Raw genomic sequence first — 17,801 nt, forward strand, 5'->3', positions numbered from 1 at the left:
TCTCTCCTTCCCCTCTCTCTCTCTCTCTCTCTCTCTCTCTCTCTCTCTCTCTCTCCCTCCCTCCCTCTCTCTCTCTCTCTCTCTCTCTCTCTCAGGTCCATATGTCATGTGCAAAATTGTGAGAGAGAGTCAGTGAGTGAGTTAATAAGGTTAGACACCCTTTCATCAATGTTCAGCTTTTCCAGACGTTAATTATACTGAGATACCTCCATTTAGATCAACAGTAGAATAACTGATTCCATTTGTAATGATTTGGATACTACGTCAATTCATCACATGGATGTCACAGAATACATAGCGAATGGCAATCTATGTAATTAATTTGTGAATTGCGATTATAATTTGTTAGGCGTAGTTTGTGTAATTTTGCAATTCTCTGAAGGTGTCATTAATCTTGGCATTGGCATTTTTATGGATTAAGTTATCTGAAACCATGAACAGTCAGTCCTGCTACCCATTTACATCAATATTCCATATTACTTAAATTGCTTCAAATACAATAACGTTATTTCATTAAATTTGAGAGCTCAACGTCGGGAACTAATCCCAAATGTATCTGGTATTGTTCGATTTCACTGGCAGCAATATTAGCTGTGACTTGATTGAAGGAAATCAGATATGATTAAAATGGAAATACCTAAATCCCTGCGATGCATCTTGCATGTCCATTATACCAAAATCAACGCTATTTGTATCCAGCGACACATCTATACCTTTACAGTATATATTATCACATTTCGGAATAATATAATATATGTACATACATCATTATAAGTAGGATATTTTCTCTAAAATTCATTCAGAGTGTTTTTGCAACAAATTACGAAGTCTTGCGTAATCTCTATGGGATGGCTCAAACATTTTATCAGGATTTGTTGCATTTAATTTGTGTATTTTGAGGTGAGATGAAAATTAAAAATATTCTATTTGTCTGCCTACCAAGAAAAGTAACTAATACATTCATTCCAAAAAGGAAAAATAATTTGCTATCAATTTACCACTAAACAGAACACAACTGAACAAACTGGTCTCTCAACAAAAACAATGAAAAGAATTTTGTAAATTTTTTTTAAAACAAACCTGATATCTGCAGAATTCCAAGTTGAACCTTTTGGTTACCGTACCAAATATCATTAAAAAATGATAAACCACTTCTTGACATATCGCGCAAACCAATTGTTTGGACGGAGAGACTGACGGACGGAGGGTAATTAGATGTCCTCAACGCTGCGCTACATGCGCGTTGTGGGATATAAAAAGGACAACTACTATGAAGAATAAAATTATTCCATGGATAATGTCGAATATAGATAATGATATCAAGTATCTCTATCCACGTATATTATATAATTATCGGCTTTACTTTGATGTTTAATGACCCTATAGATCAGATTTCAATTAAATTAGAAATGATGTTATTTTTGACAGAAATATTGCAATGTCTTAGTTATTTTGAAAAGCAGTAAAGTAGAGTTTATAAAAAAAATAATTTCAGTCGTCAAGACTTATAAACAAGAAAAATACTAGATTTCACATATATTGTTAATCTTTTACATATTGCGTTAAAAATAGTTTTTATATTTTGCGTTAGGTGTTTACATATTGCGTTAAAGACATGATTTAACATTGTGCGTTAATTTGTTGCATACTGCGTTATTTATTACGTTTTGCGTTAAGTTGTTACATATTGCGTTAGTTTTCACATATTGTCTTGATTTGACATATTGGGGTTGTACAACAGTTACATTGTAACTATTGGTGATCGAGAGCTACATCCTGTATGCTCTATCTCAAGCAAAGGCTCGTCCATAACACGATCAGGGTATACCATTTCGAAACTACAGCTGCATATTTACAAGGACGCTGGCTCAATGCCAACAAAGCGAGCGCAGAGTGACCTAATTCAGACACGCCAGTCCTGAAAATAGACGACGAAGGATAAACCCACGAAGCGAAATTAGAAGTAGACATTACTTCCAGAACATGAGGAAATATCTCTTGGTAAGTAACATACATGGGTTGTTAATATGAATGCTAGTTTATATGTTATCCTGCACATATCGCTTAACGGTCTTCACTAACTGGTAGCACAGTACTCGTCCCGTGTTAACTGAGTTGGATGCACATATCATGAATGCTTGTTGTCGGTATGTAAACACGTATTTCATAAACCAGCCTTACCAGCGTTGTCGTTTAAAGGACATGGTATGCTTGATGTTCAGTGATATGCAGACAGGAGAGAGATCCATACGACATCTGGTTTCCAATAACATTTAACCATCCTCTATCACCCACGCCCATATTACTATTTTAGAGTTTACTTTGAGTACCCCCTTTGCGAAACGGGCGCGAGAAAGGAGACCTGTATAAATGCTTGAGTTCATGTTACAACCAAATATAATGGGTATGTTGTGTTACTGACAGGAAAACCAAGTTAACATATTTAATCATTAGGCCATGTGAAACAGTGTATTCGTCATATAATGTGAGGTAAATTTACCTTATCCATGGTAATTTGGTAAGTAACAAATTACTGAACAGGAAGCTGTGGAAATCTAGACTTGCCACATTTTCTAAACTTGCGTGGGCTTTCCGGGATATGTTTGCTTAAGTGTCTGTATGGCAGACTAACGTATTGTATAAGATATCTAATCTGTTATGATATTGCTGTTTGTAAGTGTAATATTACAACAGTATGTCTTATGTTACAAAGGTTTAAGAATGGAGGATTCAAACGGGAGACAGGTTGTCCACTTCCGACATTTTGGGGCAGGGACGACTTTTGTTAGTGACAGACAGTGTTGCGTTATCGTTGACATCTGCAGGAACTATGCTGTTACTGACAGGCTGCACACGGCAGGTAAGTTATTTAAAACAAGCTACACACATTTGTCTCCCCAATATTTGAATTGGTTAAAACAGAACTATAAGCTGAAATCAATGAGGTACATCTGTCTTCAATAATACTACAGCCCACAAAAGTCATATTAAGATCATTAATTTTCCAAACCACTAAATATATGACGGGTGGAGAGGGGTCTGAAGCCCCATAGTATAGGACTCCACGCAGTTGTCCCAGGTGACTTGCATAAAGCGTTCATAGAGCGTGTAGTTCAACATGGGTGTAGGACTGTGATAAGAACTAATTTACGTTTGAGGAAGGATATAATAAATATGATATCTCTCTAAGGTTGTCTGTATACAAGTAATGTCTTCGCTCACAAGCAAACAAGGCTATGATGTCAATTTTGGGTATTCTAAGAGGGTTGGAGGTATGCCATGTAAGGATTTACTAAAGATATTTGATAGAATGGTCGTGCCAGTTGTGTCTTACGGCTCAGAATTCTGGGGCATATACTATAGTAGAAGTAGAAAGAGCACAGTTGAAATTCTGTAACTGGATTCTTAGAGTTGGTATATCTACATCAGATAATATGGTATTGGGGTGAATGTAGGCGTTTGCCTCTACAGATTTGGGTTTGGTTTTGTCTGGGTTTCCCAGCAGGTTGGTTGCATAAAATATTTCATCTCTTTATTCAGACAAAGATTATCAGATAATTTGCAACAGTTATGGATCAAGCGTAAGCACTTCCTCCAAGTGTAACTACTATAGACAGTTTAAATCATTGTTAAACGTAGAATTATATTTGTCAGGGGATATTCCTTATTACTTAAGATCTTCAATGCCTAGATTCAGATGCCAACATTACGGTCTTGCTATAGAAACTGGTAGATACAATACGGGTTTGTTTATTTTGTAAATTTAAGAAACAATATTTTATTGAAGATCAGCTTCACATACTGTTTGTCTGTGAAACCTATGATATTCTTAGAAAGAAATGAATACACCCGTTTATGCGTTATGTTAAATCTCATAATGTTCCGCAAGATATGGTGAATTTACTGACATCACGCAATGTTTCTACCTTGCATAGTATATGTTTGTATTTATATAAAGTATGGACATTGAGAGCCAACACTACTAACCCACAAGTGTTTAGCCTTACAGATATTGCTGGTACACAGTGATGTCTCTACCTTGCATAGTATGCGTTTGTATTTATATAGAGTACATTGCACATTGAACGTTTTAATCATCAAATTTCTAATTTATCATTTGAAGGAAAACGTATGGTAGAGAGATGGTATGTCGTATATTTCTCCAATGTGATAAGGAACAGTGTGTTTTAAATTGCAACCAGAGGAATATTTACCCATCCTTTATGAACATATTGAAATAAATGCATGTATACATACATTGCTCGATATAATGTGACGTTAATATTATGAAAATTTAAATGCAAAACATAGCAACATTTCCTTGTAGCGTCTGTCAATGGTTATTATTAGTTCATTGTTTAATACGCATCTATTTTCTAGAGCTTGTTGTAAAATTCTACTAGTAAATATATGTTACACGCATAAGCTGTGCCGAGAAAAGGAAAAGCTAATATCAACAACGATTAACTGTTCAAAACACATTATGACGGGGTATTGTGAAACATGCATTGAAATAAAAAAATAAATATGTAGTTTTTTTAGAAAGCAGTTCTTTAGCACATATTCAATGTATGGTAACTATTTAATGTTTTTTATTGTTTTATTAATAAGATAATGTTTATATTCTGCTGAAAATTCAAATGTTCGTCATGGCTATTTACTTGTATATAGACCCGTGAAGATGCCGGGGTAGAATAGGTCTTCAGCAACCCATGTGCTTGCCATGAAAGGCGACTATGCTTGTCGTAAGAGGCGACTAACGGGATCGGGTGGTCAGGCTCGCTGACTTGGTTGACACATGTCATCGGTTCCCAATTGCGCAGATCGATGCTCATGCTGTTGATCACTGGATTGTCTGGTCCAGACTCGATTATTTACAGACCGCCGCCATATAGCTGGAATATTGCTGAGTGCGGCGTAAAGCTAAACTCACTCACTCACTTGTATATATATAAAGTTCATATATCAAAATCGATTTCAGAGTTAAGCTGAAAAAGAATCTTGTACACAACCGATATTACGCTTGTATTTGATTGCGGATAGATTATTTAATGGTAAAATAAAGCCAAATTGACCGTCACTATTGTTTACCAAAAGGAATACGGACGTAGCTCAGCGCTTAAACAACTTCCATTAATGTACATTTCAGAGTGTACATCTCTGTTTCACCTACACTGGGAGGGTCATGACAGTGGGAATGAGACATCCAGTATTACGGTGTCGGAAGCAAATGGTGACCACAAGTCAACAGTCATAACCCCCGACCATGTTAACAACCTCCTCAAGCATCACCCAGCGTTACATGACTTCACCACAAAGATGCTCACGGCACACCAGGTTCAGCTGATCCACGTGGAATACGCCCCACTTGTTCTGACGTTCCAGCACTGTGTGGGTTCAGACAGGAAAACATTGGTGTCCAGAAAGCACAAGGTTCTTCTGTTGGTGAAAGAATTCCTAAAACATTCCATAGGCTCTGAACATTTGGAAACTTTGAATATTGAAATACTTGATAGAAAACCAATTGTCCTTGGAAATTTACATTATCAGTACTGCGTGGAGGAAAATCCCCGAATGCAGTAAGTATTGAAAAGCCTCAGATCTACATTCTTATATTCTGATAAATGCCTTAAAACCATAGCAACATCTATGAATGCTGATAATGTTTCTGTTTGTATTGTGAATGTAGGTCAGCAACAAGACACAAGGAAATACCACATGAGATTCCAGATACAATAGAAAAGAGATTTAAGAGTATTGAAGAGCAACTTTCTCACCAGAAGGAATTAATGGAATCTCAATTTTTTGGTCAAGAAAAACAATATGAAGACATTCGGTTGTCACTATGCAGCATTTCTGCGACCTTGGGTTTTACTGATAATAAACAAAAACTGTGGAGCAAGGAGGTTCAGCCAAATATCCTCGATCTCTCTGAACCCGACCTTGAAAGTTTGGATTCAATTTATCATACCAAAACAGAAATACTTACTGAAAAAGAGGAAAATACAAATGAACTACAGAGAGAGGATATGGCGGACGGGAATGACAAGGAAACGTCTGTGCTTGGTGAGACGAGGAAGTTGTCCAAACAAAATGTACATGGCAAATCAGAGCAGGAAATCAACAGTGTCGTTGACGGAAATTACCCTAAAGCAGTGGATATGAAAGGTACCTCGTTTGGAAACAAAGGTGAAGATCGACAGCCTGGACATTCGTCACCACACACCAAACAGAACTCAGGTCCGTCCCAGAAAGGTCGATTACCAACTGAGAGAAGTCAATACAATGATGGGAGCTTTGTCAGTAAGGTACCAAGCAGGACCAATGGGTTAAGAAGGCAGTACACTGACGAGGTGAAGGGCGGAAATGTATACCCTAGTGGTAACTACAGAAGCAGGCAATACGTAAATACATACGACAATATCCACCCCACACCTCAAGAAAGGAATCAAACGGCGTATGGGCCTGTTGTCGGTAGGCGGAACCAGTTGAAACCACATTACACACAGTCCCAGAGAGGAGAAACGCCAGCATCACCTCGACTTCGAGAAATGTTTTTTGGAAACGGTACTACGTCATCAGAGTACGATCCCTTCCCCGATATACAAACAGAGGATCTCAATTTTGATATGATCAAGAGTACACAATGCATTGTATCGGCTCAAGAAAGGTAAATTGTGCTTCTAACGTTAGTGTGGCTGTTATTGGGGGCTATGTCGTTAATTTCATTACTTAATCATAAAATGTAAATAATATGGAATTGAAGCGGTAATCATCATGACGCGTTCCTGCTTGAGTTACATGAGGTAAGGCGAGGTAGAACAGGTTTTAACACGTGGGTGGGTGTGTTTGTACGTGTGTATATGGAGTATGACACTGTGTAGTAGATGACTTCTCTTTATACCACAAATTCACTATAACACGAAATGAGATTACAGCAGGTATTTGGTTGCTGTGAACATGTTAATTCAAGTACGTGGAGCCTACGTGATAAATGTTTTGATATTAAAACAGCAACTATGGCGACCCAAGAAAGGAGAACATCAACGGAGACGAAGAAAGGGAAAAACACTATCGTCTGATGTTAGAATGTATCATTGGTGATAGTCCCTACTGGAGCAGAATATGGGCGAGTGTGCAGGAAGCACTACTCGAAGGTATTGCCATTCGTATCATTTACAAGAATATATGAATACACATGAATAATTTGTCTGACCATATCTTAATGCAATTAGTAGAATTGACAGTATTTGGATTGGTAAGGAATTTAGATGTCTAACAATTTGACAACAATAATTGCTATCCTAGCTTGTGAGGTACGAGGCATAAACAACTAACGATGAACAGTATTGTGTTTGTAGATGAGAGTCCTGTTCCACGATATGGTCTGGCCCTGGATACAGTCATATGTATGGATACATCCAGCAGCATGTGGGGCGATCCTTTCAATGAAATGAAGAAAATCGCCCTTGATTTTATCAACGGTAATGTTGATACCAGTGGCTTACTATACCTTCGCGTTTTTCAAACGGAGAATTGTTGTCTGATGCTGTTCGATATATAATAACTATTATATTTTCATAGGAATCGAGGACATTGCAGAGCGACATGATCTTGAAGAAAATATTGCCCTCGTTACCTTTGGAGGACGGGCCAAGGTAGTTCACCACTTATCCAACGACTATGGGAGTCTTAGAGATGCACTAGGTAGGAATATTTTAATGTGAGTGAACATTTAACCGTTTCCTTTCTACATAACCGTTCCCTTTGAATAATTTCTTAAAAATGAAAATGACGTCTCAAACTGGTTCTATAATTATCTTCTTCCTCATTGTGAACGTTGCCTAGAAACACCCAGGTCAAATAGTTGCCACTGTAATGATGCTGGGTATTTAATATTTTGCTAAATAGTGACCACCATAATAATGTATTATGTATTTGGTTAAATAGTGACAACCATAATAATGTATTATGCGTTTTGTTCAATAGTGACCACCATAATAATGTAATATGCGTTTTGTTCAATAGTGACCACCATAATAATGTAATATGTGTTTTGTTAAATAGTGACCACTATAATAATGTAATATGTGTTTTGTTCAATAGTGACCACCATAATAATGTAATATGCGTTTTGTTCAATAGTGACCACCATAATAATGTAATATGCGTTTTGTTCAATAGTGACCACCATAATAATGTAATATGTGTTTTGTTCAATAGTGACCACCATAATAATGTAATATGTGTTTTGTTAAATAGTGACCACTACAATAATGTATTATGTATTTGGTTAAATAGTGACCACTATGATAATGTATTATGTATTTGGTTAAATAGTGACCACTCTTAATAATGTATTATGTGTTTTGCTCAATAGTGAAATTAGTGACCACTACAGTAATGTATACTATAATAATGTATTATATATTTTGTGAAACATTGAAAATGGTGACCACTATAATAATGTATAATATATATTCTGTGAAACATTGAAAAGGTGACCACTATAATAATGTATTATATATTTTATGAAACATTGAAAATGGTGACCACTATAATAATGTATTATATATTTTGTTAAAGAAAACATCACACCCGGGGGCCCCTCCCCAATCATGGAAGGCGTTCTTGTCTCACTGGCGTGTCTGGCGAAAGGTAGTCATTGGTCTGCCTCATCTATACATGTATGCTGACCTGGCACTGCTAGACTGGAGCTATATGCTTGTTGTCAACTTGAACAGCATCTAGACCATCAGTTTTTATTCAGTCTATACGTATTTGTATTCCATGTAATTTCCTTAAAGTTAATTCATGCTTATCCGTCAAAATAACTGACAAACAATTCTGATGAAACATGTATACATTGTGATTTATTGTTTGTCATTTTGTGTTGTCTAAAGGCGGTGTCTTCAAGATCAGGAACAGTCTGCAACTTCGGCCACGACTTATATTCATAACGGATGGTCTACCAACAAGAGAGATGCCTGAGACTTCAGCGGATGGTATCTGTACAGAGGTTGAGGTGTGTCGATACATGTTGTTTGAGGAAATGGACTAACTAATTGCTCACAAAATTGTTCTATTTGTTCGTGCATTAACTTTCTCAGTAAAATCTGTAACAATTTCTTTTTTGTCGTAGGATAGAGGTCGAATCTCAAGAGCATTTGCGGAGGTTAGAAGCAGACAGCACGAAGATTATCTTCCTGACGAAATCGTTTTTGTTCCTGTTGGAGCCTTTTGCAACATGGTATTTTACCTTCAAATATCCGCATTAATTAGAGCAGATATCTGGTATATGACCATAGTCGGGGGCGCGGTGGGCGAGCTGGCTAAGACGCCAGGCTGGTGATCCAGCAAGGTTGAGGTGCCGGGATCGAGCCCACCTGTGACCGGGTGTAAAAACCTTGGAGTCAACTTTGTGTGCAGACTCTTTCTGTGTTGTCACAACCCCTAGTGTACAGTACACAACCCTGTGCACTTAAAAGAACCCACGAATCCGTTGGTATATGACCAGATGGTGGCCACATGAATACGTGCAAACACCTAGTTGCGGGTACAGCAACGTGCAGTGAACTTGGACAAAGTACTGTGACTATGTGTCCCAGTCCACCCAGCTGTGAATGGGTACCTCGTTAGGATGAGAAAGCCATAATAACTCGATGCGCCTAGTGGCTGCAGGAGTTGTATACTCCCGAGGGAGTTGAGATTGATAATACGATGTGCCGTTGAGATTGACATCAATTGATCGAGGGAAAAATACCAGCGCCTTGAGCATGCACTAGTTGCCCGGATATGTGCGCTATATAAATATCCTATAATAAAAAAAAAAAATCAGTACATAATAAAACGATGCTCCGTATATATATATATATATATATATATATATATATATATATATATAAACACGCGTGTACGTGTTTATGCTCGCCCGAAAACATGCATATGGGGAACAAGTTATAAAATATTATGTATTACAACGTATATATTTGGCAGAGTTGTCTCCAGGCCCTTGCGTCATTCTGTTATGGAAAAGTGGCAGACGCGACATCACTGGCGAGGTTGCCAAAATACCAATTTCTGCACGTAGGTATTTATGAAAGGTTTATGGAATATATACAGCTCGATGATGACACAATTGTCTATATACGTTGCAATAACAGTATCTAACACATGATACAATGAACTTCCCATTACATGGCATTATGCTTTTAAAGCGGCTGTATTGTATAATGCATTGATATTATGTGCACAAATAATGACATATGCTTTATTTCTACATTGTTTGCAACACGTCCATCCAAGACTGTCAGTTTTATAAGAAATGGGGAGATTTAGTGAACTAAAATTGTTTTAAGTAATTGTTTTTATTTCAGAAAAGTGCGATTCATGTAATTGATTACATACGAGACAACGATCAAACCTCGGCAACGTTCCGTGCAGGATTACATGAGGTGTTTCTGGAACTGGAACCTAGTCTCGACCAGTCGGACAGGGTTGGTGTTCTGCTGTGTCCTCATACATGATGTAAACCTATAGAGCAGATCCTGTTTCGGTACTACTTTACTATTCTAGGACAATCAAGTATTTTATTCAATGAACCCAAGTTAGAAAGTAAATTACATATATTAGGGACACATAGGTACATTGGAATTTGTTCTACCAGCGTTCTTGCGCAATGGGTCTAAGAAATATTAGACATAATATTGGAAGTCTTCACTTTAGGACTAATAATAGCAACGTTTCAATCTCTTGCCTTTTAATGTACGAGTAAAAAAAAATATCATAAATTCACGATATGGTGCTACTGAGATAAACCGGGAGCTTCAGGTCATTGATGACGTTACGATTAGGGTTTATAAATTATCTTGTAGATAATTTACGTTAGTCTGTACAGGGATACTCTACAACAGGGATAGGTCACTCGCTTGCTTTCTTTACCATTTGTACTAATTAACGTGTGCCTCGTCATGCTCCAACGCACACAGTGACTTGGTTCGGTCCCAGCGCAACTTCGGCTGCGTTTAACAGTACTTCAGCCAGTGTATTGTATCAGTCGGAATTTTACAATGAATGAATGAATGAATGAATGAATTAAGAGCAAGAATTTTATGTGAATGAATGAAAGAAATTAAGAAAAAGAACAAAAGAAAAAGAACATATGTGAATGAATGAAAGAATAAATGATACACCACGGCCATCCCTCCCCAAACATGTTAAAGAACGCAAAACTATCGGTAGAACAAAAATGTTAACATCAGCTGTCCTTTTTTCAAAAAAAAATTACTTTGAGACATGTTTTTACAATAGTAACTAATTCAGATATCTTATTGCATGTGTGGAATGACATGGGCATTGACAGAATGTTAACTGACACTGTCACAGACCCCTCAAGAACAGAAAGTTTAGAACTATCACAAAGCGTTGTAAACACCTTTCCAGTTTTGTCAAATACTAAGATCAACAAGAAAGAAAGAAGTTTTAGAACTATAACACTCAAGCATCACAAGCACCAATGGCGATATGTCATATTTTCACACACCTCAAATACACACTAACAAAAAAAAAAAAAAAAAAGTATCAATGTTACTTGCAAAAACCTTTCACCTGATGGTATATTCCCCTCATAAAAATTGAAGGTGTATGTGAAAGATGTTTTAGAACAATAACTAGAAACACTCAAACAACGCCCTGTATTATTTCAATGGCAGATCGGCGATATGTCATATTTTCACACACCTCAAATACACACTAACAATTTTTTTTAAATTATAAAACTATCACTATTACTTGCAAACACCTTTCACGTGATGGTATATTCCCCTCATAAAAATTAAAGGTATATGTGAAAGATGTTTTTGAACACTAACTAGAAACACTCAAACAACGCCCTGTAGTATTTCAATGGCAGATCGGCGATATGTCATATTTTTCACACACCTCAAATACACACTAACAATTTTTTTTAAATTATAAAACTATTACTTTTACTTGCAAAAACCTTTCACCTGATGGTATATTCCCCTCATAAAAATTGAAGGTGTATGTGAAAGATGTTTTGAACACTAACTAGAAACACTCAAACAACGCCCTGTAGTATTTCAATGGCAGATCGGCGATATGTCATATTTTTCATACACCTCAAATACACCCTAGCAAATTTTTTAGTTATAAAACTATCACTATTACTTGCAAACACCTTTCAACTAAAGGTATATTTCCCTTCTAAAAATTAAACGAATATGTGAAAGAAGTTTTTAGCGATATAATTTAGTCTTTCTTCGCTGTGTACTGAGAATTGAAGCCAGTGAGCTACAACATGCCCACTTGAAACTTTACTACAAAGCTACTGTACTTATACTGACACTAATAACAATTATTTGACTTGAAATGAAGTGACAGAATAGGTAACTTATCTTCTACATGTAGGTTTTCAGTTGTCACAACACTCAGCGTATGTAATCAGCTGTTGAAAATAAACCGGGCTCAATCTTAAAAACTACGCTGCCGCCATATTGGCTACACTGGTCACGTGACGAGCCGAGGCATAGCTTAGGAGCTTTCCGAGGAGTGACCACTCCCCCTTATAGAGTCTCCCTGGTCTGTATACATCATGAATTCTACAATATTCTACAACTCTAATATATAGAATGCACGTAAATGTGCAACTTCGTTGAAATTCTGTGTAATCAGTAAAATCTCCGAGTGTAGCAAATTTATATAATACTAACACTAAAGCAAAGTTACGTTTGCCGCTTTGTGTTAACATGGCCTGATTGGTTCGAGTCGACATTGTAGGGCAAGTGTTCTCACTACTCGTTACAGGATCTTGCTCCGACTCCTGGTTCAAATGCCCATTCAGCTCATAAAATCCAGCCCGACACTTGTGCCTGGTTGTATTCATATAGTCACGGGTGTCATGTTTTTTTAAGCATACGTATGGAAATTTAGCTGAATGATCATATCTGCCGTGAACATAAATCCCCCTCCATACACACACGCACGTTTACAATTCATGCACTTCTATTTTAGCGGGATCTGCACAGCCTACTTGCTCCTAAGGTCGACTCCATGATCAACCATGGCTCAGTCTACAACTTCCAAAATGTACATGAGGACCCGGAACTGCCTCCCCTCGGCTCCAGAGTTGTCCGAGGCCCAGACTGGCTGTGGGGTAATCAAGACACTGAGGCGCCAGGGACAATATTCAACCATGCACTCGACAGTAAGAACAGGTCCATGACCATGAGGCAAACGATCTTTGAGGTTAATTTAGAAGTACAAGTTGCCACATGACACAGGAACATTAACGTGATGACCCGTTGGCCATGGTAGTGATCAAATGGCAACTTATATTTCTAAATGAATTTTACCTTTAAAAATTACCCATTATTGGTAATAGATGTCGGTTACACCCAGGAGGTTACAAGAATGACATATTTATCATTAGAATGTATTTGAATTTGATTGTTGTATTAAACGATGAAGAAATATGCAGTGTATAATGCTTCACAACGTTTGTTCTCAGACATTGTGTGGGTGATCTGGGACAACGGCCACTCGAACGTGTACAGGTATGGACAGAAGGACAAGTACGATGTCATCACAGTGGAGGACCAGCCTCGAGACATCGACGACTACTCGATTGCTGTCGGTGTTCAGGTTGAAAGAGGTGAAGAACAATGCGATCTAAACCTCGGACATTTTCTAGCTTTTGACGCCTGTCCTATAAGTTATCACGACAACTATTTATAATGTCATGACACTCGACATCAACCACGTTCATTCTATAAACTCACATACCCTTTATGTATATATTCTCCTTCTCCATAGTGTTGTGTATCACTTGCTTGATAACGGTGTTAGCATTTACACCGAAACGCCGCATCCATTGCAATAAAAAGGTGTCTATCCATCAAGATACCAGATTGTAAATGCCATTCAAAGAAGTGTATGCGTTATTACTTAGTACCTCTCCTGAAATTCAGTAATAAAAAGGATAAATGATAAATGTACACGTATTCTTTATTGTACTAGGAAACCTAAACGTGAATACGCAAGGAACGGTTTTGCATATAACATCAACATGCTGCATTGTTCCTGACAGGTGCGGACTGGCATTTTCTGTATGGGAATCAGGATGGTGGTCCTGGAAACTACGGCACCGTCATTCGAATTACGACGGGGAAGGTCAAGGTAGGAATAAACAGACTGTTACGAAGTATACGGTAATTATTCACACCTTGCATCATTATACTGCAATTGCTTCAGTGAACATTGTCATACTCTGATTTGAGTATAATATTAATTCTTTCAGATTTGTAACTGATGTGTTGGCTCTTGCATTGGATTAAAAAAATCAATAGGCTCAAAATAAACACTCTCAACGTCGGGATTTCATGTTAGTACACCGTTTGATTTGCTGATGCCAAAACAAATTATCATTCTTCTTGAGAGACAATTTATACATATGTATGGTGCACTTAAATCAAGATTGTATGCATCGAAATAAACAAGTTAAAGTATATGCAATGATAATTGTTGTAAAGGTTCGGTGGCAGAAAGGTGGAATGTACACATACAGATACGGCGTCGGTGGACTGTTTGACTTATCTATTCGGTGGGTAATACTGTTTACTGAACAATAAAGTTGTAAAATGTAATGATTCTATACTTATAGTAGCAACTTGTCATGCGATGATAAAAGGAATAGCAGTAACTGAGACATTAATTTACTTGTTTTCATGTGTATCATTGAGAAATGATGCAGTCCGTCTCTTTTAGTGACCCTGTTGCCTCCATCCTTGAAACAACTGCAAAATCAGATGAAGGTTCAAGCCGTATTTCAGGTAAAAACATGACGTGTGAACTTGATCATAAACGTGTGCCAGTGTCATTCGAGATATTGTGTATTGATGAGGATGAATTTTCACAACGATTATCTACTCGAGTTATGTGACACTTCTGTTGTCAGTTTTTTTCGACGTTTCACAGGTTCATCTTGTCCTTTCATGAAGAATCGTTATAAAAATAGACTTTTCAATAAAAGCATTTATTTAATGATCAAGTTTGGGACAGCCATAATCTTCCATTTTCTAAATTACTATCAAAGAAATTCGTATGTTAGTAAATGTTTATATGTACGTTCTGGTGATCATAACGTGGAGTGAGTTTGTATTCACGAAGAAGTCAATATATGCATATATGTATATGAAGGAGATATAATCAAGGACATATCTTACAGTGGGGCCAGGACATGGCCAGAGGCTGCAAGAGTCTGAAAACAGGCCGTACGTTTGGCAGAGGCGGGACAACCAGGAAGGCTGGGAATCATACACAGAAATCAATGATGCTAAACTGAAGAAGGAATATGGGAAAAATGCGAAAGGCTCATGCTTAATTCAGAGAAAAGGGGAGAGGTAGGTGGAGTGCCTATGTTTAGTATTGGCATCAAATGCTAATGGTCACAACAGTGAAACGTGTTTTAGATGAATTAGTAAGATGAGAAGGTAAATATAAGCATTTGTGTTCATAAAGTATACCAACGAACGACTGTGTGAAAGAATAACGTTTGTTTCTTATCTAGTTTCAGGGTATCATTCAAATCCCTGCAAGAGCGCTCTGTAACTGACAAAACCTGGGTTCCTGTGCGAAAATGTTTTCAATAGATCTGTAAGTATAATTCAGAGCACAGAGTAGAAGCTCCGTACGTCGTCTATTATATACTGAGGATAAGATTATGTTTTGTGTCGTTTATATTCTTCTTCTTTTCCTTGTTCCTGTTGTTGTTGATTTTGTTTCATAAACTGGGATTAAAAGTAAGCGACGAGGGAATATATTGTCATCTTCTTAGTTTCACAAAGAACATGTTGTTTATAACACTGTATATGCTTTCTTACTTTCCATAGATCTAGTCATCATTGAAGTGTGAAGATTTGATAATTAACAACACTACAGGGTTTGTGGGATCTGCACGTGATGTCTTCACATTTCCACAAAGTTTACAAACGATTTATAAAATATAGCGATAGTGTTTATCTATACTTATACTATTTAGCATATTTTAATGCTCTGCCATAGAGTAGATCGTTTTGACTATATCTACATGGCCATCTTAGTACACAATATCACAGTTTCTAAGATGCCTAGCGGTTAGAACAATCGGCAAAAAAATACATTATGAGACAATAAATTAAAGGTATTGTTTTTTTATGACGTAACAATTGAATGACGTTATCCCGTCACTGCGCCATTCTACTGTGCTCCCTCGTGATCGAACCATTTTACATTACGTCACAATGTAAGCGACGTCAAACTGTTATCATTTGTTTTTTCTGTTAACCGTCGTCTTAGTGAGTGAGTGAGTTATTATTTAACGTCACATCGGCAAACCGTCGTCTTAACGTAGGGGGGCAGACACATCAATAAACCAGCGCGCTAGTAAGCCCTGTGCGAGGATTCTTAATTTAGGTCACCGACACCGTCGTTTGTTTTCTGCCTTAAATTAATCGTAATCATCCTCAGAGAGTATTAAATTTGGCATCTTAAAAAAGAAATACAGTTCGCTCTACCACCATGTATAGTGTAATAAAGCACACTTTCGCCCTGAACTATTATAACGTTAAAGCTTTACTTTAACTATACTGTATATAATAGTTCAGGGCGAAAGTGTGCTTTATTACACTATACATGGTGGTAGAGCGAACTGTATTTCTTAAGTAGATACATTATAGTCAGTAGATTCATGCGTAGTATTTGGGCTATGTTATATATATAGAAAGAAAGACAGACAGACGGTATAATTTTATCAAAATGTTTCAAGTCACTGAATGAGGTAACTTTTGACGGAAATGTCAGCTGTAACCGCCAGGAGTGTTTTTATTCTTCTCTTTGTGGGGGATACAGTAGTTATTAAATATGTGTCCTTCTGTAAGTCTGTTTGAAATCCCATTTCTGGTGTTCCCTGTCATGATATTGCTGGAATATTGCTAAAGACGGCATGAAACCAAACTCACTTACCCACTCACTCTTTGAAATGGCCTGTGTTCTTAGTATAGGTCCGTTTTCTTCATTTCTATCGTGAAGTAGATTTCATCTTTGTTCTTATTTTGTACTTTTCACATAGCAATTTAAGGGAAACTTTTGTTCATCAGAAATGTGATATAATGAATTTGATGTACTTTTTGTATTGAACCTGCTAATGATTTCTTCCTGTATTTGGAGTAAACAGCAAATAATAAGTGAGGTCTTGCCCTTAGACATTCGGTTAAACTTTAGAACGTATTGCTATAAAGCTCCTGGTTTTGTTAACCAAGATATATGATGTCCAACGTAAATAGTTGTACGGCTGTACAATCAACACCAATTTACATACATGCGTGGAAAAATCGTTGATGGATATGAAATCAGCTTAGGTTATAATACACATTCCTGTTTGACTATATTGTGCCTACTTTCCTCAACTTAACCACGGACAGTCACTTTCTGTATTATTAAGTCACTGCTTGCTGTCAGTTTAGGTTTTAATAATAGTACATAGTCTTATGTTTGAAGCAATACCCACTCTTGCTGTTGTTCAATCCCCTTCAGAGTCGAGTCACAGTGGGATTCGGGGAAATGACATAGTGACTTCTAATGCATTCGACTGATACCGTTTTATATAAAGTGTACTCACATAATTGAATAACCTTGAAGACATTTCCGATTAGGATATTTTCCCTAAATTATATAATTTATTCCTATTTCAGTTCCATTAAGAAATTCCTAGGAGGATTTGGCAATGTGAGGGGAAAAAAATCAAT

At 37.1% G+C, this 17,801-nt stretch overlaps 1 protein-coding gene across 2 annotated transcripts; it reads left to right on the forward strand.

Annotated features, from left to right (window-relative positions):
* Positions 1–1,877: 1,877 nt before the first annotated feature.
* Positions 1,878–16,212, forward strand: LOC124277072. 2 transcript variants are annotated; one of them, XM_046712722.1, is made up of 20 exons: positions 1,878–2,001; positions 2,714–2,860; positions 5,150–5,579; positions 5,690–6,670; positions 7,015–7,157; positions 7,362–7,484; positions 7,585–7,707; positions 8,587–8,658; positions 8,904–9,025; positions 9,143–9,250; positions 9,997–10,086; positions 10,377–10,496; positions 13,033–13,225; positions 13,529–13,672; positions 14,108–14,196; positions 14,550–14,620; positions 14,785–14,849; positions 15,245–15,419; positions 15,587–15,672; positions 15,909–16,212. In XM_046712722.1, exons 2-19 carry the CDS (start codon positions 2,722–2,724, stop codon positions 15,666–15,668), a joined length of 3,270 nt encoding a protein of 1,089 aa, XP_046568678.1. In that variant the 5' UTR covers positions 1,878–2,001; positions 2,714–2,721; the 3' UTR covers positions 15,669–15,672; positions 15,909–16,212. The 2 variants fall into 2 exon arrangements, with proteins under 2 accessions (XP_046568678.1, XP_046568677.1); XM_046712721.1 differs by lacking the exon at positions 1,878–2,001 and adding an exon at positions 2,066–2,147.
* Positions 16,213–17,801: the final 1,589 nt, after the last annotated feature.

This window comes from Haliotis rubra, unplaced genomic scaffold (genome assembly GCF_003918875.1).
Source record: "Haliotis rubra isolate DU_JTF1 unplaced genomic scaffold, ASM391887v1 Scf2179, whole genome shotgun sequence".
NCBI lineage: Eukaryota > Metazoa > Mollusca > Gastropoda > Lepetellida > Haliotidae > Haliotis > Haliotis rubra.